This window comes from Myotis lucifugus, unplaced genomic scaffold (assembly GCF_000147115.1).
Source record: "Myotis lucifugus unplaced genomic scaffold, Myoluc2.0 scaffold_18, whole genome shotgun sequence".
Classification (NCBI taxonomy): domain Eukaryota; kingdom Metazoa; phylum Chordata; class Mammalia; order Chiroptera; family Vespertilionidae; genus Myotis; species Myotis lucifugus.
The window spans coordinates 6,601,560-6,628,203 of NW_005871066.1; the positions used below are offsets into that span (position 1 = coordinate 6,601,560).

Genomic DNA, 26,644 nt, shown 5'->3' on the forward strand with positions numbered 1-26,644 from the left:
CCCAGTGCCCTGGGAGGAATTTGATTTGCCTTTTGTCAGGAATAGACATTCAGGGCAGTTTATTTGATAGAGGGGTGCAAATTCCATCTGCCACAGACACTGACCTCGATCATTTAAAGACTAAAACTTCTCAATCCCTCCCCTGAAGAATAGCCCCATATTACTATTGGTATGCAACTGGGTAATGGGTGCAAAGACTCTTCTTTCAGGATCCTGCACTGATGGGACTTTGAGGGACGGTCTCCAAGGGTACATGTGTGTCTGGTGGGTCAAGGAGACTCGCCCTGCTTTCATGGGCAGTGGCTGAAGTTCTGGAGCAATATTTCAGCTAAAGGGGTTCCCCCTGAGAAGCATGGTGTCTAGACCCCAAGCCAGGTACCAGGGCCAGGAAAAGGTGCCCACATAACATCTGGCTGTGAAAATTAGTGGTTCTGTTCATCAGGGAGAGATGAGGGTCCACTAGAGACCAGGTGCCCTCTTAAAAGGCTGACACACAAAATTTCATTCACAGCCACTCACCCTGGGCTCCTTCAAAGGAGGAGTGGAGCAGATTAGAGTTGCATGAGGAGAGTCTGGGGTTTATGTTTCTGGCAAGAGAGCTGAAGGGACAGGCACCACGATCCCTGTGCTGAATCATTTTTCTATACCTCAGACACCATCTTTCTTGGGTGGAACACTCCCCTATGTGTAGTATCAGCCTGGGAGCCACAACACCATCTTCCTGGAAGCCTGACCAGCACCTCCCCCTTACGGGACAACCACTTGCCCCAACCTGGTGACTCACTGTGAATCTACCTCAAGCATTATGAGTACTGCCAGAGGCTCTTTCAGTGACGGAGCCTAAGAGCAGCCAGTAGGTGAAGGTCAGCAGAGGCAGATCTCTGAGTGCCTTGAGACTTTTAATGACCTGCCCCGAGCCTGGTGCTGGTAAAAGCCAGTCTTGGTATGTAGCTTCATCCTTCTGTCCTTCACACACTCAGACCCTGAAGAAGTAGCCACAAACTCTGGATCACTTGTAGCCACAAACAGGTTGCCCAGGGCCAGTCACAGACAGCATCTTACATTTTCCTGCACCAGATTCCTTCCCAAGAGACCCAGAACCAACACACCCAGGGGCCAGCATCAGATAACATCAGAGCAGGATCTAATTAGCTTTACAAGCAAGATATCTAAAGGATGATATCAGCAGGCACCAAACATAGCTCAGGTAAATTCTGCTTCAGATGGTCAGCACCTGCACAGAAGCTCTCATGTGATGGTCAGGGTTGAGCCTGAGTCAGCCAACCTGAGGGTCAATCCACACATGAAGAGGCCAATAGCAATCAAGACTCAATAACAACAAGATGGTCCATATGACCCACCAAGGGACATTCCTGGAGTACCCAACTCAGGTGATCAAGGAGACTACACTATTGGACCCCCAAGGACACCTACTACACAAGGCCACCACACAAAGACTAGGATCCAAAATAGGGAGACAAAGAATCAGGCCCCAAATGAAATAACAAGAGAAATATCCAGAAAAAGAGCTAAATGAAATGGAAGCAAGCAATTTATCAGATAAAGAGTGCAACGTAATGGTTAAAAGGATGCTCAACAGCATGAGAAAGGACATAGAAACCATAAAAAAGAACCAATCAGAAATGAATAATACAATATCTGAAATGAAAAATACACTGGGAAGAATACACAGTAGGTTTGATGAAGCAGAGGGTCAAATCAGTGATTTGGAAAACAATGTAGAAAAAACACCCAATCAGAGCAGCAAAAAGAAAAAAATGATTAAATAGAATGAGGATAGTTAAAGGGACTTTTTGGACAACATGAAGCATAACAACATCCGCATTATAGGAGTACCAGTGGGAGAAGAGAGAGAGCAAGGGATTGAGAACCTATTTGAAGAAGTAATGACCGAAAACTTCCCTAATCTGGTGAAGGAAATAGGCATACAAGTCCAAGAAGTGCAGAGAGTTCCAAACAAAATGAACCCAAAGAGGTCCCCACCAAGACACATCATAATTAAAATGCCAAAGATTAAAGACAAAGAGAAAAATCTTAAAAGCAGTAAGAGAAAAGCAAGTGAGCTCCCATAAGACAGTCAGTTGATTTCTTAACAGAAACATTTCTGGCCAGAATGGAATGGTATGAAATAATTAAAGTGATGAAAAGCAAGGACCTGTAACTAAGACTACTTTACCCAGCAATGCTGTTATTTAAAGTTGAAGCAGAAACAAAGAGCTTCCCAGACAAGAACAAGTTAAAGGAGTTTGTTTCCACCAAACCAATATTACAAGAAATGCTAAAGTGCCTACTTGAAGAAGAAGAAGAAGGGGAGGAGGAGGAGACAGAAGAACAAAGTTTAAAGAATAAATTGGCAATAAATCTGTACCTACCAATAATCAATTTAAATGTAAACAGCTTAATGCTCCAATCAAAAGACATAGGGTAACTGAATGGATAAGAAAACAAGACCCATATATATGCTGTCAATAACAGACCCACCACAGAATGAAAGATATACACAGACTAAAGGTAAAGGAATGGAGAATGATATTTCATGCAAATGGAAATTTTAAAAAGCTGGAATAGTAATACTTATATCTGACAAAATAGACTTTAAAACAATGGCTATAATAAGAGACAAAGAAAAGCACTACATAATAATAAAGGGAACAATCCAACAAGAGAATATAACCCTAGTAAACATTTTTGCACCCAATATAAAAGCATCTAAACATGTAAAGAAAATATTGATGGACAAAAAGGAAGAGATTGACAATAATAAAATCATAATAGAGGATTTTAACACCCCATTGACATCAATGAATAGATCTCCAGACAGAAAATCAACAAGAAAACAGAGACCTTAAATTGCATACTGGATATGATGTATCTAACTAATATATTCAGAGTATTTCTTCCCAAAGCAGCAAGTATATATTCTTTTCAAGTTGCTCATAGATCATTTTCTAGGATAGACCACATGTTAGGACACAAAACAGTTCTCTAAATTTAAGAAGATTGATATCATATCAAGCATCTTTTTTTTTTTAATCATAATGGTATGAAACTAGAAATCAGTCCAGTCAAAAAACTGAAAAACACACAAAGACATGGAGGCTAATTAACATGTTACTAATCAAAGAATGGGTTAACAATCAGATCAAGGATGAAATAAAAAGATACTTTGAAACAAATGAAAATGAGAACACAACAACCCAAATTCTATGGGACATAGCAAAACCAGTCTTAAGAGGGAAATTCATAGCATTAATGGCCTATTTCAAGAAACAAGAAGAATCTAAAATAAACAGCCTAACTGTACACTTAAAGGAACTTTAAAAAGAATGACAAAATCCAAAGTGAATAGAAGGAAGGAAATAATAAAGATAGAGCAGGAAGAATAAAAAGGAATAGAGTTTAAAAAGACAATACAAAAGATCAAGGAAACTAAGAGCTGGTTCTTTGAAAAGATAAACAAGGTTGACAAATCTTTAACCAGACTCATCAATAAAGAAAGAGAGGACCCACATAAATAAAATCAGAAATGAAAGAGGAGAAGTAACAACTGACAACACAGATACAAATAATTGTAAGAAAATGTTATGAACAACTATATGCCAACAAATTCAACAATCTAGAAGGAATGGATAAATTCCTAGAAACATACAATCTTCCAAAACTAAATCAGGAAGAATCAGAGAATCTGAGTTGACACTAGTGAATTTGAAGCAGTAATAAAAAAAACTCCGACTTGAAAGAAAAGAAAAGAAAAAAAAAAAAACCTCTGACAAACAAAAGTCCTGGACTGGCTTCACAGGTGAATTTTACCAATCACTCACAGCAGAAATAACACCTGTCCTTTTCAAACTATTCCAAAAAATGTAAGAGGAGGAAAAACTCCCAAGTTCATCTTATGAAACAGGCATTATCCTAATTCTAAGACCAGATAACAACACTGAAAAGAACAAAAATTATAAACCAATATCCCTGATGAATATAGATGCTAAAATTCTCAACAAAATATTAGCAAATCAAATCTAGAAATACATTAAACAGATTTACACCATAATTAAGGGATTTATTCCTGGATTGCAAAGTTGGTACAATATCTACAAATCAATAAATGTGATATACCACAAACAAAGTGAAGGATAAAAACCACATAATCAATAGATGCAGAAAAAGCATTTGATAAAATCCAGTACTTATCCTATATAATAAAAGTGTAATATGCAAATCGACCGAATGGCAGAAGGACCGGTTGCTATGATGCACACTGACCACCACAGGGCAGATGTTCAATGCAGGAGCTGCCCCCCGGTGGTCAGTGTGCTCCCACAGGGGGAGCGCTGCTCAGCCAGAAGCCAGGCTAAGGGCTGGCGAGCGTAGCTGCGGTGGCGGGAGCCTCTCCCGCCCCCAAGCCATCAGTCAGACATCCCCTGAGGGCTCCCTGACTGTGAGAGGGTGCAGGCCGGGCTGAGGGACCCCCCCACCACTGAGTGTATAAATTTTGTGCACCGGGCCTCTAGTTTATGATAAAAACGCTCAGCAAAGTGGGACTAGAGGGAACATACCTCAATGTAATAAAGGCCAAATATGACAAACCAGTAGCCAACATCATACTCTATAGCAGTGGTTCTCAACCTTCTGGCCCTTTAAAGACAGTTCCTCATGTTGTGACCCAACCATAAAATTATTTTCGTTGCTACTTCATAACTGTAATTTTGCTACTGTTATGAATCATAATGTAAATATCTGATATGCAGGATGGTCTTAGGCAACCCTTGCCAAAGGGGTCATGACCCACAGGTTGAGAACCGCTGCTCTATAGGCAAAAACTACAAGTGTTTCCCTTTTGATCAGGAACAAGACAGTTTGTTCAATTTCACTATTTTCATTCAACACTAGAGGCCTGATGCACGAAATTCATGCAAGGGGCTTGGTCTCCACCTCTGCCTTGGCCCCTGCTGCTGCGGCTTCGTCTGGAAGGTTGTCCGGAAGGATGTTCGGTCTAATTAGCATATTACACTTTTATTATTATAGATAGTACTGGAAGTCCTAGCCACAGCAATCAGAAAAAAAGCATCCAAATGGGAAAGAAAGAAGTAAAACTGTCATTGTTTGCAGATGACATTATATATATATATAAAGAGAGAGAGAGAGAGAGAGAGAGAGAGAGGGAGAGAAGAGATTGATTGATTTTTAGTTTAGGTACAGTCCTGCCTGAAAAAGATGCTTCAAGCCTGTGAAATTATAATTTTATATCACTTCCGATTAGAGGCTGTATGCTTTGGATTCTAGGTGTTTATTTTTAGGCCTCAGGGTTTTGGAGAGAATAAAATGTGCCTTTTTTCTTGTGAATGGGTTTCCTTATGATTGGTTACTTTGATTTAGAAAAATTATCAGCCTAGAATTAAAAAATGGAGGGTACTCTAATTTCTTGCGTTTTTGGACATACCTCAGAAAACTATCCTCACCCACCCAACCTGACAAATGACTGGCACAGCTTTAGGGATAATCATTGGCTTTTTGTCCTTGTGACCATGAAAACGCAGCATAGAGCACATTACAAATCAGGATGCACCAGCACCACCCAGTGGCCTTGAATGAATTTAGCAGCTCCTTGGAAATATGACCCTGAAGTCCAGGGCCTCTCTGAATGGTGTATTACATAGGCATGCATGAAAGCACCAGGATCTAACTTTTGCAGAATTGAATCCATTGTAGGTAGTTCTGATCTTACTTTGTTATCCTACTTTCTGGAAAAATCAGACAATTTATAGGACAAGAAAATGGAGTTTGGTGTATGTTAAGGACTTTTGGCTCTTTTTGGCAATGAATATATTTATAAGTAGTGAGCTAACGTCTGTTTTTGAAAGTTAAATAGGAGTTTATGAGAACTAAGAAGCATCACAAAATGAGTGACACATATTATCCTCTCCACCAAGAGTATGGAAAGTCTAAGGCCTCCAAGGAGAATTTAGTTTCTGTATAGGCTCAAGACACCTTTCTATAGCACTTCCTAGATGACAAAGATTCTCTCCAATAGGGAATGGTATTTCTTTTTCTAGATGGATAGCAAACAAACTTCTGGTAATTTATTTGTTCTTTGTAGCTGCTGATTAATATACACATTATAAACAATACTTGCTGCTGGGTTAGATTTAAAAAGTGCACAAAAGTAGAAATTAACAGCAAGGGGGAAATACAGCTTAGTCCCTCTATTATACACAATGACTGCTAATGTTATTATTTTGTGTGCCTCTATCCTGAGCAAACTGTGGAGCTAGATTTGCCTTGCTTTAAATCTCAACTGGACCATTTTGTGGCTGTGAAATGGACAAGTTACCCAGTCTTCTCAGTGTCCGGTTGCCTCAGCTCTAGGATGGGGATACGTAATAGTTATGTCGATAGGGTTATGAGGATTAAACAAATTAATATGTCAAGTTTTCAGAATAGTGCCTGCATATCGTTAACACCATGTGTTAGCTATTACTTTTCCATTCCTCTATTTCTTCCAACTCCTTCTTACAGTTATTAGATACTATGCACCAGGCATCCTGATAGAAACTAATATTTTTGGGTGTTCTTCCAGGGTTTTTTTTGCAGTTTCCTTCTGTCCTTTATTATGTGAAACTGTACTTGTTATTTTGTATCTTTAAATATTATATTTTAATGTTATTTATTCATTAGTGCAATTCTTTTAGTGATTGGTAAATATGATCACCTGTTACAATTTAGCCTGGTATAAGACAAAACAATTTGTAGATATGGACTTTTATTAACATGCAAAATGAAAAGAAACATTAAAAAAAGGCAAAAAAAAAGTGGTTTGCTTTTTAAAATAAAAAATATAACATGATGTATTTTGGAATCTTAAATTTCTGATTTTCATTGGTAGATGCATTTAAATATTTTTTATCTCACCAAATACCACCTATGCATCTATGTACAGGGTATGGTGCTAAGTACTGGTGATGTAACAATCAATAAGGCACTTTCTTGAAAAAAAAAATGAAGTCTGAGATTCTCAAAACAACGCAGAGGGAACACTGGGAAGAGCAACTAACTGACAAAGTTGAAATCTGAGCTGTAACTGAAGGTTAAATAGGACTTTTCTGGTAAGGAGGGATGTGGGAAAGTATTCTGGGCAGAACGGTTAGGAATGAGTAATTTTGCACGTTGGGAATTGTCCATAAAATATTACAGCATCATCCATAAAAAGGTGTGGAGTGTTCAGGGAGCAGGAGGCAGGATGAGAGATCAGAATGACAATGTTGCTTGTGCCCAGAAAAATTCAAGTGTATAACTGGTGCAGTAGGAATAAGTAGTAATAATAAGAAAAAGTGCTGCTGTAGAAGGAAGGATTATAAAAGTAGAGATGGTTCATGTCCAGTGATGGAGACATGTGACAGAACGAAAACAAGTCAGGGGCAGTTGTGTGACTTTGGCCATCAGTGACCTTAGCCAAAAGCAGTTTGAAGCTGAGGAATATGAGTGGGAAGAAAACAAGCTGAGACTGTGACAAGACTCCTCTTCCAGTATTCTGGGCAGAACAGCCAGGAATGAGGAAGAGGAGTCAAATTGCTGGGGAAAGGCAGTAGGGAGCCAACTATGATTGTGAAGTATCTGCATGACGGAGCTTGGAGAATTTCTGCAGAGCAAGAAGTCTGATTGGTAGTTTATTAACATAGCATATGATATTTACTTCATCCACTGGTCTGAAATTAAGAATAAGACTTAGAATTAAGTTAGACTCTATTCCTATATATATTAATATATCTTCAGTCTCAGACTGGAACACAAACCTTTAATTTTAGTTTGAAGATGGGTGAGAACCTTAACTTGGATTTGGTTCAAAGCTTTCATTTTGGTTTACCACAAAGCAGTTAGTAAGCTGGGTTAGGGTATAAATGAAATAAGGATGCAGGTAGGGGAATTTAGTTGCCCAGTTCCTATCAATCACAAAAAATGTTGGTGGCCTCAGCACCAACATCGAATACCTGCTAAGATTCCATAGCAGTAATGGCATATTTCAGAGCCAAGTGGTCAAATGGCACATGGAGCTAAGAGCATGACAGAGTTGTCCTTTTTGATACTCTGTATCTTTTAAATTGCCCTCAATAGAGAAAATGCTGCAAAGAATCATTGATTTTAAAAAGAGTAGAAAATAAGTTATTTTCTGTATTTTTCAAGGAATTGTATGTTTTTACTTTTAATTAACACTAAACTAAAATCAATTTTAGTATTTATAGCATGTTTTTAATCATCAGTATAAACACGTCTTGTTTTTTATACTTATGGCCTCTTATTTTCAATATATTATCTACAAATCTATGTGTGTTTATATATTTACGATGTTAGCCATTATATTTGGTAACCTTGGTCTGACTAGCTGGAAATGAGGTCCTAACTAACTGATGGTGATAGAGCAGAAAGCAGGGTTAGGCCCTTACAAAATGTTTGATTCACTTTTGCTAGTGAGTCTGAAAATGGTTTTGATCAGAAATCTGGAAATGACAACGATAACTGGAATTTCTGAGCATATCATAAACTTCGTAAAAATTACCAGTGACAGAGAAAAAAGGCTTATATTACATTTAATAGTGTTAATTCTAAAGATGTTTCAAACTTCCACAAAGGCTAGTGAAGTGTTCAATGTAGAAACCAGTACAAATTTTGGTAAACTTGTTAAGAAACAAAATGCTCCAAGGAATGTTCTGAACATTATTTTCACCAGAAAAGTGAAGATAATTTTCATAGTTGTTTGAGGTGCTGTAATATGTCTACTGATACTCCCAGCTGTTTTACCAAACTAGCTGTCTGTTCTAAAATCCAAGGCAGGCTTGGGTTTTCAGAATGTGTACGCTCCTGTGTTCCACAACATTCTAAAGATGAACAATCTACCCCACTAAGACTATTGCTACAGCTTTTGTTAAACTCAGCATTATTTTCACAGAGTCTTTCATCTTCAGCTTCATAAATCTTTTTCTCAGCTGGAGATACATGACAAAGGTCCATGTCCTGAATGGAGTCCAATAAATCTACAACATGCGGCTGTGGGGTGATTGATTTCAGATGTTTGAGCACATACTCTTCACAATGGCCAACTGCATCCAGAAGGTTATTTATTTTACTGATCAAAGCCGAACTGTTATCATGAAGGTGACACCAGGAGAGCAAAGCACTGAATGAAAATATAAACAAGAGTTTAATAGGGAAAAATTAAATAATCATAGGCTTTTAGAACTTTCTATGCTACCTGTTTCTTTTCTAGATAACACCATGCAAAGCCAATTAATAACAATAAGGCAAGTCAAAATAAAGAAAGTAATAATGGCAAAATAGGATTAAAAAATATATATCTTTCAACAGGAATTAAACAATTGGGCTTAACCATATAAACTGTTTCTATATCATAACCCCTCCTTCACAGATCTACATCCACTTTTCCTCATTTTAGATTTTCCCCTTATGACTGTGTAGCTTCTGTTGAAGAGGGATACAATGTGAGAGAGAGAGAGAGAGAGAGACACCAGAAAAATTAGTTTTTCCTTTAAAGACATCAAACAGCTTCTAAACTAGTGATTCTCAATCTCGGATGTACATTAGAATCAGGTGGGGAGCTCTTGAAACTATCAAGATCTAGGTCAGTGATGGCGAACCTATGACACGCGTGTCAGAGGTGACAAGCGAACTCATTTTTTTGGTTGATTTTTTTTTTTGTTAAATGGCATTTAAATATATAAAATAAATATCAAAAATATAAATCTTTGTTTTACTATGGTTGCAAATATCAAATAATTTCTATATGTGACACGGCACCAGAGTTAAGTTAGGGTTTTTCAAAATGCTGACACGACAAGCTCAAAAGGTTCCGCCATCACTGATCTAGGTCATATCCCAGACCAATTAAACCAGAATCTCTAGGCTAGGGGTATTATTTTTTAAAGCTGCCCAGTTGATATCAAGGTGCAGCCAAGGTTGAAAACCATTGTTCTAATCATATACAGCAGTTGCTTGCCATCAAAACTGAAGATTAGGAAAGTAAGTTTTTAGGCCACTTCACTTTCCCAACTTTGTTATAAGCAGACACTGTTTGCTGAGCTAACAATTTTCTTGAAGAAGGTAAAAATCATTCTATTCCTAATAAATATTTTTCTTACTATTCCAGTATAGATAGTACTTTTGTTTTTGGATAGTTCAGATTGTTCAGATAATCATGACATAAAAAGATTGTGAAAAGTAACGATGTTTTAAAATGGAATCAATTGATGAAAAAGACTTAGCAATAAGCTTTCTAAGCTTATAAAGGATTTAACCTGATGTAAAGATAAAGACGATTATTTTCCTATGGTAGTAGACTACATATTCTGATTCTTACCATTGAATTTTCTAAAACCTTAAACAATACATTTTTTGTTGTTTTGATAACTTATTTTCTACCCTTTTTAAAATCAATGATTCTTTGCAGCATTTTCTCTATTGAGGGCAATTTAAAAGATATAGAGTATCAGAAAGGACAACTCTGTCATGCTCTTAGCTCCACGTGCCATTTGACCACTGGCTCTAAAATATGGCATTACTGCTATGGGATCTTGGCAGGTATTCGATGTTCAGGATTAAAGTACATGGGATAATTTTTCTCTCTATTACCAGCTATAATTTTCATCATGTACTTCTAGTATAGACTTCTGTCATACTGTGTTCTGCCACATGTGCAAGACTAAAAGCTTTATTCAAAACCTGAAGATCCTTTAAATGACGTCGACATATAGACTGGTGATAGTTCAGGTAGTAAAAAATATACACCTTCTATCTTTTCTTTGCTATAAAGGACACCTGGCTCACATATTAAAGTAGATGAACTGATAATCTTGACTTTTTGAAGGCAATATTATTCTAATGCTTTGCAGCCCTCTTGTGGATTTAACACCAGGAAAAGCACTTTCGTTTAAACACTTTGGTTTTCACATACTACTTTTATAAAAATCTCCCAGTAGTAATGAGTTTAAAATGACTCCAGATTTGTTTTCAAAATTACCTCAGCGTTCCTCTGAGTTGTCCATAGTTTATAATGACTTCTGCACCTTCTTTATAACCTTGATTGAAGCCTTGTTGAAGGGCAACTGCTTTGCCAGCCTGTAGTCCATCTCTATAGCCTTCCTAAAAATAAGTAATGAAGAATTGCAGCTGTAACGAACATCAAGTGAACCACTGTAGGTGTTTCTAGAAAGTCATAGAATCAATTTAGAAAATCAATGAAAACAAGCTTTTCCTGTGTTATTTAACATCATGGTTCTAAAACATATGGCGTAGCTACACAAAGTAGACTAGACTATACTTCTCATATAAATATATTATTGGTCTATCCCATTAACATCCTGTGTTAGCAGCGGCTTCACAGAAAGGATACATGGAGAATTTCATGCCTGGCCCCTTTGCCAATGACTGGCTTGGTATGGTAGGAGAGGAAGCAAGGCAGTAAGTAGGGTTATCAAAGGCCTTGGATAATTAGCTGAAGGAGGGAAAGAGGAAACTGGTTTAGCAAAAGGAAAATAAGAAACCCAGCTTTAGAAATTCTGTTTGATATCTACTTTCAATTAAACTGCAAATCCACGGCGGGCAGGGCTTTTGGTCCTGCATCTCGGCTGGTGCCACCCCGCGCAAAGGATGCTCAAAAGATGCCCCAGCCTCACCGCCGGCGTTTCTGAAACCGACAACACGGTCGTTGGGCTCAGCCATTATTTGACTGAAACATTAAACAGAAGCAGACTCAGGGCAGTTTAATGGCTGGCCATGGTAGTGAGTGCAAGTGGACCTCGCCATTTGGTTCCAGGGCTCCACCTGGCAACGGGGGGTGTGGTATGAAGCTTAATCTTATGAAAAGTGAAACAAATCAGAGAGGGGCAAATCGCACCTAACAAATAAAACCCCCAACGTTAATGCTTTCTCACCTGGTCACCAGTATTCCAATTAGGCTCCCCGTCTAGCCCTCTGACAGCATCCTTACACCTGCTGTTCCCACGTACGTACACGGGTTAACATCACCCCGAACCTTGGGCTCCTCACCCATTCAAGCAGCCCTGCGACCTGCACAAGTCCTCTGACAGCCATAGTCAGCACAGTGTCCACATCCCCCCACCGCGCCCCTGCGGCCCTCCGCAAACCCCGATCTCTCCCAAGTGTGCACGGTTTACTGCGGTCGGACCCTGCGCCTACCCACCCCGCGGGCGCCTTCAGCAGCGGTTCTCAACCTATGGGTCGCGACCCCTTTGGCGGTGGAACGACCCTTTCACAGGGGTCACCTAAGACCCTCCTGCATATCAGATATTTACATGACGATTCATAACAGTAGCAGCATGACAGTGATGAAGTAGCAACGCAAATAATTTTATGGTTGGGTCACAACATGAGGAACTGTATTTAAAGGGACAGGAGGTTGAGAACCGCTGCGTCAGGAACCCCCTGGGTGACCCTGGCAGGATGCGGGCCGCCGTGGGCCGGGCCAGACCACTCCGGCCTCCCAGGTCCGGCCCAGATTCTTCACCAGCCCGCGCCCCTCCCCGCAACCAGCCCAGCGGGGACCCCGCGCCGTCCGTCCGCCCGGCTTTACTTTCACTCGTCTCTGCATCTGGCTCCGCCATTCCCGCTGCGCCAGGAGCGACTCGTCCGCTTCCTCGTCGAACACTTCGCCCTCCTCTCCGCCGCCCCGGACCCCGGGAGCTGTTGGGACCCAGGACATCGCTAGGCAACCCCAAGGCCCGAGGAGCGCAGGAAGCGCTCGCAGCCGCTTCCGGTCTGAGGGGCGGGGATGCCTGGAGTCCTGACTGGCGGGGCGTGGGGGGCTGCGCACGCGCAGAGAGTGGGCGGGGCGGACTCGTGGGACCTTTCCTCCCTCCTCCCCGGCGGCGCTCCCCCCTCCTCCCTCGCCTCTCTCTCTCTCTCTCTCTCTCTCTCTCTCTCTCTCCTTCTCTCTCTTCTCTCTTCTCTCTCTCTCTCTCTCTCTCTCTCTCTCTCTCTCTCTCTCTGTCTTTCTCTCTCGTCCTTGGCTGCATTCGAACCTCAGGCCCTTCAATCCCCAGGCCAAACCAATCTGCACTCTTCTCCTCTCTTTTTTTTAGGGCCTAAAGCAAAGGGTTTCAATAACCGTTTTTTGCTGGTAGATTCACCACTTGTTGAGGTTAAACCACTCACATTTGCCTCTTGTTGATCACTGAGAGAAAATTGGGGAGAAGAGACAGGGAATAAGGTTACGTGTGCCGAGCTCCTGATAAGCCTTCTGAAACTCTGAAAGAATAACTGGATAACTCCTTGTGGACTGAAAGGCATCTCTGGTCAGCCTCGGTCTTAAAGAATGGTCTGAGAAGGAATGGACAAGAAAGATTTGGACAGAGCAGTCAGGTGGTGATAGGTAAGAGAGATCATGGTGAACTGAAGTGGTGGGAGCAATAGGATAGAAGGAGTATTGGACAGGTGTGGGAAGTATTTCTAAGGTAGAATTGATAGGTCTCGCTGATGGGTTGAGTGATCTTTTACCCTCTCTGCATCCACCCCCTTGGGCATTTAACTTTGAAGTGTCCTCTGCCTCTGTCTCTGGACTTGACCATGTGCCTGGCTTTGGGTAATAGAATGAAGCAGAAGTGCAAGTATGCTGCTTGTAAATCTACACCTTGGGAGGCCTTGCTCTTTCTTGTGTTTCTGTCACCTCCATGAGGACATTCCTGAGGTAGCCTACTGGCATGGAACAGATACGTGGCAGAGACTTGAAGTGCCCACTCAGCCCAGTTGACACTCGTCTAGATCAGTGGTCAGCAAACTCATTAGTCAACAGAGCCAAATAGCAACAGTACAACGATTGGAATTTCTTTTGAGAGCCAAATTTTTTTAAACTTAAACTATATAGGTAGGTACATTGTTATTAACTTAATTAGGGTACTCCTAAGGTTTAGAAAGAGCCACACTCAACGGGCCCAAGAGCCACATGTGGCTCGCGAGCCGCAGTTTGCCAACCACGGCCCTAGGTTGAGTGCAGAGCCAGCTGCTCAGCTCTCCCTGGGAACAACACCCTCCCGCTCGGTGCCCAGCCTGCTGAGTGCTCTGGGGGGTCTCCATCAGCCCCCTCAATGTTTCTCTCTTTCTTATCCCTCTGTTTCCCCCCTCCCTTCCTCTCTAACAGAAAGCAGTATAAGCCCAGGCGAACTCTGATCAATGGCAGCAATGTTAGATCCCATAACCTTGTAAACAAGTGTGCCCCTGGCGACGCTCTTTGTTGGGCACATGCAAACATCTCCGAGGCCTGACACGCAAACATCTCCTAGGCCTGACACGCAAACATCTCCTAGGCCTGAGGTGTGAACGCAGCTGCAACACAGAATGCGGGAGGGGTGATGCACTGAGCCCTGACCACGCTCCCCACAGGGAGCCTGAGCTGGGGTCTCCGGGTCCTATGGGAGGTAGAGATTCCTGTGATGAGAAACACTAGGCACCCGGGGGCGGGAGGCCCTCCTCCCAGATAGTCCGTGAACAACCCGGCTCACGCCACCTATTAGGCCAAACCCAGTCCTCCTGGAGGACTTGCCCCGCCCTGGCTCAGAGGTCCAAGCTGGCAGCGTCTTGCCCACCGGCTGGCGGTCCCGGAGGCAGGAGGTCGGGAGGCAGCTGCATGGGCTTCTGGAGCTGAACCCTGGAGACCCGGTCGGACATCTCACCTGCTCAGGCCTGAAAGGTACCTGTGTTCTCGCTAGAATTCCCTGGACTTGGAGGTGTATTGCACTCAGTGGTGCCATGCTAAAGGATTTACCATTCAGTGTCCATTAGGGATGTCTTCTGAAAAGAGCTGAGAAATACCCACTCGTAAAGAGCACGGCACTCTTTTTGCCTCCCCTTCCCTCCTCTAGTTTTTGCACTATCACGTCTTTGCAATGTTCCAGTTCTCCAGGGTCTGTGGGCCCAGGTCGGGTCAGAGAACTGGGGAAGGCGTCAGGCTGTTGTCTGCTGCCCCTTAGTCTTTTCATGCTTGTAGGTGCGGCTCATCCAGCCCCGGTGCTGCCCGCCCACCTGAGGGGTTGTGTGACAGGAAGGTACCCTGAGCTCGGGGAACCCAGACCTTTTTTGATGGACTCAAGAGCACCTGCCTGAACTTTGTCCCAAGGGGAGACATTCTCTATGATACTGGATAGTAAGCCACCCTGCTCTCTGCTCTGGAGGGAGACACCATATCTTCTGAACCATTTACTGTGTAAACATCCAGGAAACACAGTCCGGAATGGAAGGGCCGTTGGTGCCTTGTGTGTTGAAGATGGCAGAAATGCACCACGCCCACGAAACTGCCTCCTGACTCTGCATCCCAGGTCACTTCTCTGCGTGTCTCTGTGACATGCCAAGCAATGTTCTAGGTGCTACAGAACATAAGCTTACAGACATCCTCAGCCACTCCCCCAGGGGACCTGTCATTCCTATGGGACAGGCCAGGAGCCTGAGACTTGGAGAAAGAGAGTTTCTTGTTTGGATACAGACAGCGAGTGCCGCTGTGGGGTTCCACCCTGGCTTCTCCCACTCCAGTGCCCATACTTTCAGGGCTGCACGTGCCACTCCAGCACCAGTCCACCCCCCTCACCCCCCCATTCCATGGGATTTCATCGCCAGCTAAGGCTCCACAGGAGCAGAATCTAACGTAAAGGCCTCATGCAGAAGGTGATTAGATAGCAGTTACAATACAGCAGTGATTATTATATAGCAACTAGTGTCCCGGTACACAGATTTGTGCACGTTGAAAGGGAATTAATTAGAATTCCTGGGGCAGCGCCGAGGCTTAAAGGGCATCTGCAGAGTAGGGGGGTGGGGGGAGAAAAAGAAAGAAAACTCACGCTCGGGTCTCCCTCCATTGCTGGTTCTAAAGTCTCACTATACGATGTACCAGGTGGAACAAAACCTGTTCCCAGTGTTGTCACTCTTAAAATAATCTCTTAATAATTAGTGGCACTCATTAGTGCTGTAAGCAGATGGCTTTCCATCCTCTTCCCACTTAAAGCAGAATGCTGGTTATATTTCAGTTCCCCGGATGCCCTGGTCTCTGTGCGCCTTCAACCTGAAATGAGTCAAGATTAAGTGGAACATGTGTGTTCACATAGAGGTAAGCATACAAAGTTCCCGCGACCTGTTTCTTTTTCTCTCTCCTTGTTTCTATTATATGAATGCAGTGTGTTTATGCATGTTATGAGTATAAGCTTGTGTACATCTGTGACAGCACAGATACACGCTCACAGATACCTCCAGTCCAATGTGCATATTTCACACATTAGTGTTTCTGATACCAGCGTGCTGCTTACGTGAATTTGTATATTCAGCGATGGGTTTCTTCCTCTGAAAAAGCGATTGTTAACGGCGGTGCCTGTTCCAAGGGATAATTTATTGAGCGGTTCCTGAGGAGCTGTTTAGTTAAGGAAGAGGCCGGTTGGAAAAAAAATCACCTAGTTTATCACGAATATGGACTTTTCAGCGGAGTTGCGCCCTCGCATCACACTGCTCTCCCCGCAGACTTCTGTGCGGGAGGAGAGGCAGAGCCGGTCTGGCTTCAGCGTGGCCTTCCCTGGGCTGGCGAGTCCTCCTCCGAGGTGCTGCCGCCAGCAGCCTGTCCTCCCCTCACATCACAGACATCGTTGTTGGCTTTAAAGCCGCTTCACCTCTGGCCGCGCTCAGACCAGCAACAGGATGAACAGATGGGAGACTTGTGCTGACAGGGTCAGGGAGGAGCCCGCGTCCCCGAAGTTTCCAAGGTGACCCCGCCCCTGCAGGGGACACAAATGGCAGGTGGGGGTCTGATTGTTTTCTGAATATTTTTCAAGCTCAGATTAGATCTTGGGAGATAAAGAATTTAGCTTAAGCTCGGCTGTTTTGATTTCTTTTTAAGAAATAAGAGGCACATTCCTGGGTTGTGGGCTCGATCCCCAGTGTGGGGCGTGCAGGAGGCAGCTGATCAATGATTCTCTCTCATCATTGATGTTTCTATGCTGGGAGCCAGTCCATCCTTGCTGCTTGACACAGTCACTGCAGGGAAGAAACATCTGCACAGCATATGTTTCAAGGGACCTGGCGTATATGGCATACTGTTCTTAATATGTTTGCTCCCCTTCTTGGCGCTATGTGTTTTAACCAAGGTCACCTCTCCGAGAAAGGTTGTTTCCCCAAGGTAGGGATTTTTCCCTGAAGTTAGGGAGGGGATAAAACCCCTTAACTAAGTGCCAGGCGGGTAGTTAATCACTTTAACTAAGAACAATCACGCTTAAACCACATAATCTTTACTCCCTGGAATGGAGATAAGAAACACCCTAACCTTTGGAATAGAAATTGATAGGATTAAAATCAACTGGTATAAATACAGATGTAACAAGACAACAGTATACAGAACCTAGAGACAGGACTTGGCTGAAGAACCTAGACACAGAACCTAGACACAGAACCTAGACACAGAACCTAGACACAGAACCTAGACAGAACCTAGAGACAGGACTTGGCTGGAGATCCTATACAGAACCTAGAAACAGAACCTAGTGAGAGAACCTGGCTGAAGAACCTAGAGTCAGAACCTAGACACAGAACCTAGACACAGACACAGAACCTAGACACAGAACCTAGACAGAACCTAGAGACAGGACTTGGCTGGAGATCCTATACAGAACTTAGAAACAGAACCTAGCGAGAGAACCTGGCTGAAGAACCTAGAGACAGAACCTAGAGACAGAACCTAGTGAGAGAACATGGCAAAAGATCCTGGACAGAACCTTGCTATAGAACTTGGCTGGGGAACCTAGACAGAACATGGCAGGAGAACCTGGATAGAACCTGGCTGGAGAACCTTGCTACAGAACCTGGTGACAGAACCTGGCTAAAGAACCTATACAGAACCTGGCTACAGAACCTGGTGGGAGAACCTCGCTATGCTGATCAACTGAATGCAGCCTCCGTGTCCTTCATTCTTCTCCGACTCCGTCCACACCTTTGGGGACCCCTGGACCTGCTGGGGTTGGACCCCAACATTTCTACCTCTCTCTCCCTCTCCCTTCCTCTCTGAAATCAATAAAAATATATTTTTAAAAAATTCAGCTTTATTGCAGTATAATTTACATTATGCACAGCGATATGCATACATTTTGAGTGTACAGTTTTGACAAATACACATACCTGTGTAACCACCCCCAATCAAGATATAGACATTTCCATCACCCTGTAAAATTTCCTCATACTTCTTTGCAGTCAATTCCTCACCATCTGAGGCAATCCCTGATCCAATTTCTATCACTCAAGATTAGTTTTGCCATCTTTTATGTATTTGGCTTCTTTGACTCAACATGTTTCTGAGACTCATTCATGTGGTTGGTTGTATTAGTAGGTTGTTCTTTTTTCTGGTTAAGTACTCTTTTCATTGCATGCATAGACCATAATTTATTCTTTCACAAGTTGTTGGACATTTGGAATGTTTCCAGTTTTTGGCTATTTTGAATAAAGTTGCCATGAATATTCTTGTACAAGTCATTTTGCGTACACGTTTTCATTTCCCTTGGGTAGATATCTAGATGTGGGTTTGTTGAGTCAAATGGTAAATAAAAACTAACTTTATAAGAAACTGCCAAACTGTTTTCCAAAGTGACTTTACGCTCCCACCAGCAGTGTATTCGAGTGTCAGTTGCTCCACATTCTCTTCCTCACTTGGAATTGACAATCTTTGTAAAATTAGCTCCTCTGATAGGTGTATAGTGGCATCTTATTATGGCTTTTATTTTCATTTTCCAGAGGACTTATGATATTGAACATCTTTTCATGTACTTACTTTCCATTTTTCTGTCTTTGGAAATGAAGTCCTTGTCCTTTTAAAAAAAATGGGTTGTCTTGCCTGACCGGTTTGGCTCAGTGGATAGAGCGTCAGCCTGCTGACTGAAGGGTCCCAGGTTCGATTCCGGTCAAGGGCATGTACCTTGGTTGCGGGCACATCCCCAGTAGGGGGTGTGCAGGAGGCAGCTGATCGATGTTTCTCTCTCATCCATGTTTCTAACTCTCTATCCCTTTCCCTTCCTCTCTGTAAAAAAAATCAATAAAATATATTTAAAAAAAAAATGGGTTGTCTTATTGCATTCTAAAAGTTTCTTTATATATTTTGCACATAAGTTCTTTGTCAGATACATGAATTGCAAATATGTTCTTTGCAGTAGTTATAATCCATCAGGAGACAGCTGTGCAGATGGAGATACTTAGGAGTTCTTGAAGTGTTTTAGGGAAAGATAAAAAGAGGAGGAAACAGGGAAAGCCCATAAGAGGGATCTGGAGAGTGCTGAGCGAAATAAGCCAGGTCAAGAAAGACAAGTATCCCATGATCTCATTCATATGTGGAATCTAATGAACAAAATAAACTGATGAACAAAATAGATCCAGAGACACAGAAGCATGGAACAAATTGGTGAATCTCAGATGGAAGGTGGGGAGAGATTAACCAAATGATTTATATGCATAACCCACAGACACAGATAATAGTGTGGATCACCTGGGAGTGTGGATGCGGAGTGGAGGTCAATGGGGGAAAAAAGGGAACATCTGTAATAGGTTCAACAATAAAGATAAATTTTTTAAAAAGGGAAGGGGATGCTGATCTTATCCCTACAATAGGAAAGTGTGGGGGTGGGGGGGGGGGAGCAGGATTGGGCTGAGGAAGCTTCAGATCGGTATGTAGATCTGACCAAGTCTTGGCCAATATAAAAGCGGGCTTTGGGGCAAAAGGCAAAGAGAAGTTCTGTGTTATGCACACAAGGCCTGGCCTTGGTACCCCTGCCATGTTTAGTTATTGGCTGGGGCATGACTTTGTAGAGTGTGACCTTGGTTGGAAATCTGAGGTGGATTTCCACTTAGTCCTGTAAATGCTAACAGCTGGAGGCTGACAGCTGTATGCCTTTGCCAGGAACAAGATGATCTTTCAAGGTCCTTTCAACTGTGATTCTATTTTTTTCCAAAATAGCATCTCTTTTTAAAATGAAGTGTAAATAACGGTGGCAACCCCCTGTATAAATTTTGGTGTCACAGTGCGAACTTACTCAAAGTATTTAGAAACTTATTGTGCAGTCCAATATTTCTTATATAAATACTCTATGATGAGGAAGTCAACCTTTAGCATGCACTAGATTTTTTTCCTATTCTGTTTATCCTTCATCCTGTCTTTTCCTTCAAAGGCCTTCAACAATTCTTTTTTATGTCCTTCTATCTCCCATCTCCTGCTATGTTTCATTTTTTATCTCAGTTTCCTACACCTTATTTGTGCCTTTTGTAAACTGCTATTTGGTAGTTGGTATAATAAACTCTAAAAGGGCACAGACCTTTTTCTTGGTTCCTTGTCAAAGTTTCTAGCATACTGGCTTTAATCATTAAATCTCTGGCAACCAGCCAGCAGAATTCCCGATTTCTATGTGTCAAGGGAAGTAGTTTTCCATTTTTCCTTGTCCCTTCTAAACTTTCCTATATTCTATGAACTTCAGTGCTATTCGGTTGACTAAGTCTTTGGGTGTCATCTTTTAATTTTAATATGTTTTCTCTAAGGCTGTATAATATGTATTAAAAATATAATTGTTGCTAGTGTTGAAAATGATGGAAGAACATTCAAAATATGGCTTCTAAAGAGAGGACTTTAGAATAAGTACAGTAGATAGGTTGATCCTGGGTAGAGTTGCCTTTATTTTAAAGTATTGTGTCTATAGAAGACCCCAGTTATAATATAGCTGTCAAAGCTATGAGGAAAATTATTAGTCCAATATGGAATGTTTGTTGAGTATTAGATAGGATGAAGTAGAAATATCAGACAGGAAGGCTGATTGGTGTTTCAAATGGCCAATTGATGGACAGCTATGTCTGAAGCATTTAAGCATGTTCAAATCTGTCTTATATTTCAAAAATGCCTTCCTCAACTCCAAGCTCTCCTTTGGCTACTCTGGGGGGTGGGGTAGGGAGAAATATCAATCAATTGTCTCCTGTATGTGTCCTGACCAGGGATCAAACTTGCAAGCTAGGTATGTACCCTGACTGAGAATGAAAACTGCAACCTTTTGGTGTATGGGGATGATGCTCCAACCAACTGAGCCACCTCGCCAGGGCTACTAATATTTCTTGAAGAGACTATCCTTTTCCCATTGACTATTCTTGGCTCCCTTGTCAAATATTACTTTAGTGTATATGTGGGAGTTTATTTCTGGCCTCTCTAAACCTGTTTCATGGTGGGGATTTTTTTTGGCCTGTTTTTATGCCAGTAAAATACTTTTTAAAATACTATAGTTTTGTAATATAGTTTGAAAGCAGGAAGTGTAATTTCTTCAGTTTTGTTTTTTCGCATGATTGCTTTGGCTACTTGGGATCTTTTGTAATTCCATAGAAATTTAGGATTCTTTTTCCTATTTCTGTGAAAAATGTTATTGGATTTTGGTAAGGATTGACTTAAATCTCTGAATGGCTTTGGTAGTATGGACATTTTAATAATATTAATTATTTTTATCCATAAATATGGAATATGTTTTCATTGGTTTGTGTCTTCTTTAATTTCTTTCATCAAAGTCTTAAAGTTTTAATTGTAAAGATCTTTCACTTCCTTGGTTAAATTTATCTCTAACTGTTTTATTGTTTTTGATGCTATTGTGAATGGAATTGTTTTCTTTATTTATTTTTCAGGTATTTCATTGTTCATGTATAGAAAGGCAACTGATTTCTGTATGTTGATTTTATATCCTGCAACTTTACTAAACTTATTAATTCTAAAATGTTATAGTTGAGTCTTTAAGGTTTTCTATATATAAGATCATATTATTTTCAAATAAGGACAATTTTACTTTTTCTTGTTTTGATTTGGATGTCTTTTATTTTGCTGTGTTGTGTGATTGCTCTAGCTAGGATTTCCAGTACTATGTTGAATAAGAATGATAATAGTGGCCACCCTTGTTTTGTTCCTGATGTTAGAAGAAAAGCATTTAACTTTTCACCATTGAGTCTGATGTTACCTGTATTTGTCATATATGGCCTTTATTATGTCGAAGTATGTTCCTTTTTAAAAAAATAAATATTTTATTGATTTTTTACAGAGAGGAAGGGAGAGGGATAGAAAGTTAGAAACATTGATGAGAGAGAAACATCAATCAGCTGACTCTTGCACCCCCCCCCCCCCACTGGGGATGTGCCCGCAACCAAGGTACATGCCCTTGACCAGAATTGAACCTGGAACCCTTCAGTCCGCAGACCAACGCTCTATCCACTGAGCCAAACCGGTTAGGGTGAAGTATGTTCCTTTTATACCCAATTTGTTGAGGGTTTTTTAATAATGAAAGGGTGTTGTATTTTGTCAAGTGCTTTTTCTGCATCTATTTAGATGATTATATGATTTTTATCTTTCATTCTAGTAATATGGTATATCAGATTTATTGATTTCATATGTTGGACCATCTTTGCATTCTAGAGATGAATTTCACTTGATCATGGTATATGATCCTTTTAGTGTGCTGTTGTATTTGATCAATATTTTGTTGAGAATTTTTTTTATGCCTATATATATCAGGGATATTGGTCTATAATTTTCGTTTCTTGTAGTGTTCTTATCTGGCTCTGGTATCAGGGTAATGCTGGCTTTTTAAAATGAGTTTGAAAATATTTTAAATAATTTGGAAAAGTTTGAGAAGGATTGACATCAATTCTTTCTTAAACATTTAGTATAATTCAATGGTAAAGTATCTAGTCTTGAGCTTTGCTGTGTTGGGAGGTTTTTGATTACTGATTCAATCTCCTCACTCATTATTGGTCTGTTCACATTGTTTTTCTCTTCATGATTCAGTCTTGATAAGTTGTGTGTTTCTAGGAATTTATTTCTTCCAAAATATCAAATTTGTTGGCATATACAGGTTGGGGCAAAGTAGGTTTACAGTTGTGAGTATGCGAAACACAGAGTTTATGCTTGTATTATTATTTATTGCATATTTTCTGTAAACCTACTTTTGCCTTACCCTGTAATTGTTCATAATAGTCAATTATGATACTACTAGAGGCCTGGTGCACGAGATTTGTGCATGGGTAGAGTCCCTAGGCCTGGCAGGCGATCAGGGCCGATCTATGGCGCAACCAGTGGGGCGATTGGGGGGCCTCCACCAGCATCTGCCTTGGCTGGTCTGGGGCCTGTCAGCTGGGGGCAGCTCTTGCATTGAGCGTCTGCCCCCTGGTGGTCATTGCGCATCATAGCGACCAGTCGTTCCATTGGTCATTCCACTGTTTGGTCGATTTGCATATTAGTCTATTATTATATAGGACTAGAGGCCCGGTGCATGAAATTTGTGCATGGGGCGGGAGAGGGGGCGGTCCTTCAGCCCAGCCTGCACCCTCTCCAATCTGGGACATCCCTCTCACAATCCGGGACCGCTGGCTCCTAACTGCTCACCTGCCTGCCTGCCTGATCACCCCTAACTCCCCCCGCTGCCAGCCTGATCGCCCTAACTGCCCCCTTCTGCCGGCCTGGTTGTCCCAACTGCCCCCACCCTGCTGGCTTGGTCGTCCCAACTGCCTCCCCTCCCCCCCCAGCCTGGTCACCCTCAACTGCTCCCCACCCCCTGCCGGCCTGGTCGTCCCACGCAGCCTGCTGTTTGGTCGTTACTGTTACTGTGATGGTGTCCTGGACAATTTGCATATTCCTCTATTATTAGTATAGATATATTTGTGTGATATTAGTTATGTCTCTTCTTTCATTTCTGATTGTATGATTTGCTTATTTTCTCTTAGTTAATATAGTTAAAGGTTTGCCAATTTTGTCTACCTTTTCAAAAAATTTTTTTAAATTTAGTTTTGTTATTTTGTATTATTTTTGTGGTCTTTATTTCATTTGTTTATTTTCTTATTTTTGTTTAGTAACTTCATTCTGGTAACCTTTGGGTTAGTTTGTTTTTATTGTTCTAGTTCCTTGAGGTTAACATATCTCAAATATGTAACTTATTTGACATATTTCTTTATAACATATATGCATTTGTTGCTATAAATGTCCCTGTAAGACAGGGGTGGGCAAACTTTTTGACTCGAGGGCCACAATGGGTTCTTAAACTGGACCGGAGGGCCGGAACAAAAGCATGGATGGAGTGTTTGTGTGAACTAATATAAATTCAAAGTAAACATCATTACATAAAAGGGTACGGTCTTTTTTTTTTTTAGTTTTATTCATTTCAAACGGGCCGGATCCGGCCCGCGGGCCGTAGTTTGCCCATGGCTGCTGTAAGAACTACTTTTGCAGTATCCCATGGATTTTGATATGTTGTGTTTCCATCTTCATTAGTTTTCAGATATATATCTTTTTATTTCCCTTTGGATTTCTTCTTTGACTTTTTGTTTGTTCAGGGGTGAGTTGTTTAGTTTCCACATGTTTGTAAACTTCTGTTTTTTATTACCTTGACAGCCCTGTGGAGTACTGGTTTGGTATCCTGTAGACTGTCCCCAGTATGAGTTTGCCTGATATTGTTCTCATAATTAGACTGGAGTTAGGTTGTTGTTTTTTATTTATTTTTTTGGAAAGAATACTAGAAAGGTGAGGTGCCTTTTTCATCACATCATATCAGAGGTAAATGTCATCCACATGATATACTGGTGATGTTAACTTTCATCACTTGGTTAAGGTAGTGTTTGCTAGGTTTCTCCATGGTAAAGATATTATTTATTATCTGTCTTCGCCATTAAAATTTAAGATCTATCAGAGTAGAGATGATATATGTTTTATTTACTGCTATATCCACAGTGTCTAGAACAGTACATGACCCCTAGGCACTCAACAAATACTTGTTGAATGAATTAGTCAGTAAATTGAAAAATGAATTTGATGATACTTAGCTTCCAATTTTGATAAATTCTTTATGAAAAGTTGTTCTGACCTTACTTGTGATTACAAAGAGCAATTATATTAGTTTACATAGTCTATATGTATGAAATGTAGTACAGTGCCTGACACAAATTACCTAACATGTATGTACATTAACATACATTGGTTGATAGATGACTTACTTATTAAGACTATATTTAATTTTGTCTTGAAAAGCCAGGGCAAGATTATCTAGGCCAGCCGTGGGCAAATTCTTTATGAAAAGTTGTTCTGACCTTACTTGTGATTACTAAGAGCAATTATATTAGTTTACATAGTCTATATGTATGAAATGTAGTACACTTTGAATTTATATTAGTTCACACAAACACTCCATCCATGCTTTTGTTCCGGCCCTCCGGTCCAGTTTAAGAACGTCTTGAAAAGCCAGGGCAAGATTATCTAGGCCAACTTTGTCCAGGTTGGGAGTTTGTATACAGTATTTGAATGAAGTTAGGTTTTAGTAAGACCTAGATTTTCAAACCTTATTTCTACCACTTCTTAGGATTGTGTTTCTTGGCAAGTGATCTAGCCTCTTTGAATATTCTCATTTCTGATATGGGAGAAATTATTCTTTCTTTCTAAGTTGATATTAGGATTTAGTAAAATTACATAGCAAGTCATCTACTCAGTGCCTGACATTTTGTTCAATAAATGCTGGTTTCTTTAATTTTCTACAATCTTCTGAAGTATGGTATCATATTAGTTCTCTTATTCTGGGGCAGTCATTTTCTCTGGAAGATCAGAGCAGACAATTATATTTCATTAGAGAACTGGTGATTTAATAATTTACATAGAAACAGGCTAAAACTTCCATTATAAAACTTATCTGGCATATGTGCAAAGAAGCATTATTATTTTCCTGGTGGAATGTAAATATTTTACAAATGTGGACCAAACAGTTTACTCTCATGCAATGTCTGCCCCTGCAGTGAATGTAGCTCACCATAAAATTTGTCACTTTCTAGGCACTTGAAATATCACCCCATTTCTTATACCCCTGCGCTGGACTTGCTTACTTGGTAATGTCAGTCTGCCTCCTTATTTCAGTAGCTGAAGTGACATACCTCTGTTTTATAATTTGCCAAGTGATTGAAGGAGCCAGGCAAGTCTGTATTACCCAAGCAACATCACTAATTCCTAGCTTTTAAAGAAGAAGAGAGGACAGTAAGACTCAGGGTGATATATTCTGTGGGAATGTATATTCTCTGCAAGTTGTTTATGATATTTTTCTGTACAGCCAGAGGAGTGGAGGGACATATTTCAACTTCCTATTGGCATGGGCTCCCAGTTCTTTTATAAGGATTTGAATCTTGTCAGTGATCTCTGGATATCCTCTAGGCTTTCTTTCATAAAGCTTTCAACACACAGAGATCAGTGAACTGGGCAGGAAAATGTGTATGTGAAAGTGTGTGTGTGTGTGTGTGTGTGTGTGTGTGTGTGTGTGTGTCTCCACGTGTGTGCCTTTGTGAAACTGCCTTGATTGAAATGCCAATATTCTGTCACTTTCTGATCTGAATTTACTCCGGTAATAAAATGGAAGCATCCCCCTGCATAGTGAAGTGTAGCAGTGAAGTCTCACCTTTTATTTAGTTGAGTCAGCTTAATGTAGTTCAGTGTTCAGTTCTTCCTTTTGTTTCCTTTCTGTTTATCTTCTCTAGAGTCTCTCATCATCTGTTGAGTTCAGGGGAAAATCATTTCTCTGGAGCTGTGACAATTCTCCATGTGAATAAAGAC

At 41.0% G+C, this 26,644-nt stretch overlaps 1 protein-coding gene across 1 annotated transcript; it reads right to left on the reverse strand.

Annotated features, from left to right (window-relative positions):
* Positions 1–8,243: 8,243 nt before the first annotated feature.
* YAE1D1 (Yae1 domain containing 1) lies at positions 8,244–12,814 on the reverse strand. Its single transcript, XM_006085360.3, has 3 exons — positions 12,620–12,814; positions 11,048–11,169; positions 8,244–9,190 (listed from the first exon to the last, which is right to left on the reverse strand). The coding sequence occupies exons 1-3, from the start codon at positions 12,746–12,748 to the stop codon at positions 8,761–8,763; spliced, it is 681 nt and encodes a 226-aa protein (XP_006085422.1). The 5' UTR covers positions 12,749–12,814; the 3' UTR covers positions 8,244–8,760.
* Positions 12,815–26,644: the final 13,830 nt, after the last annotated feature.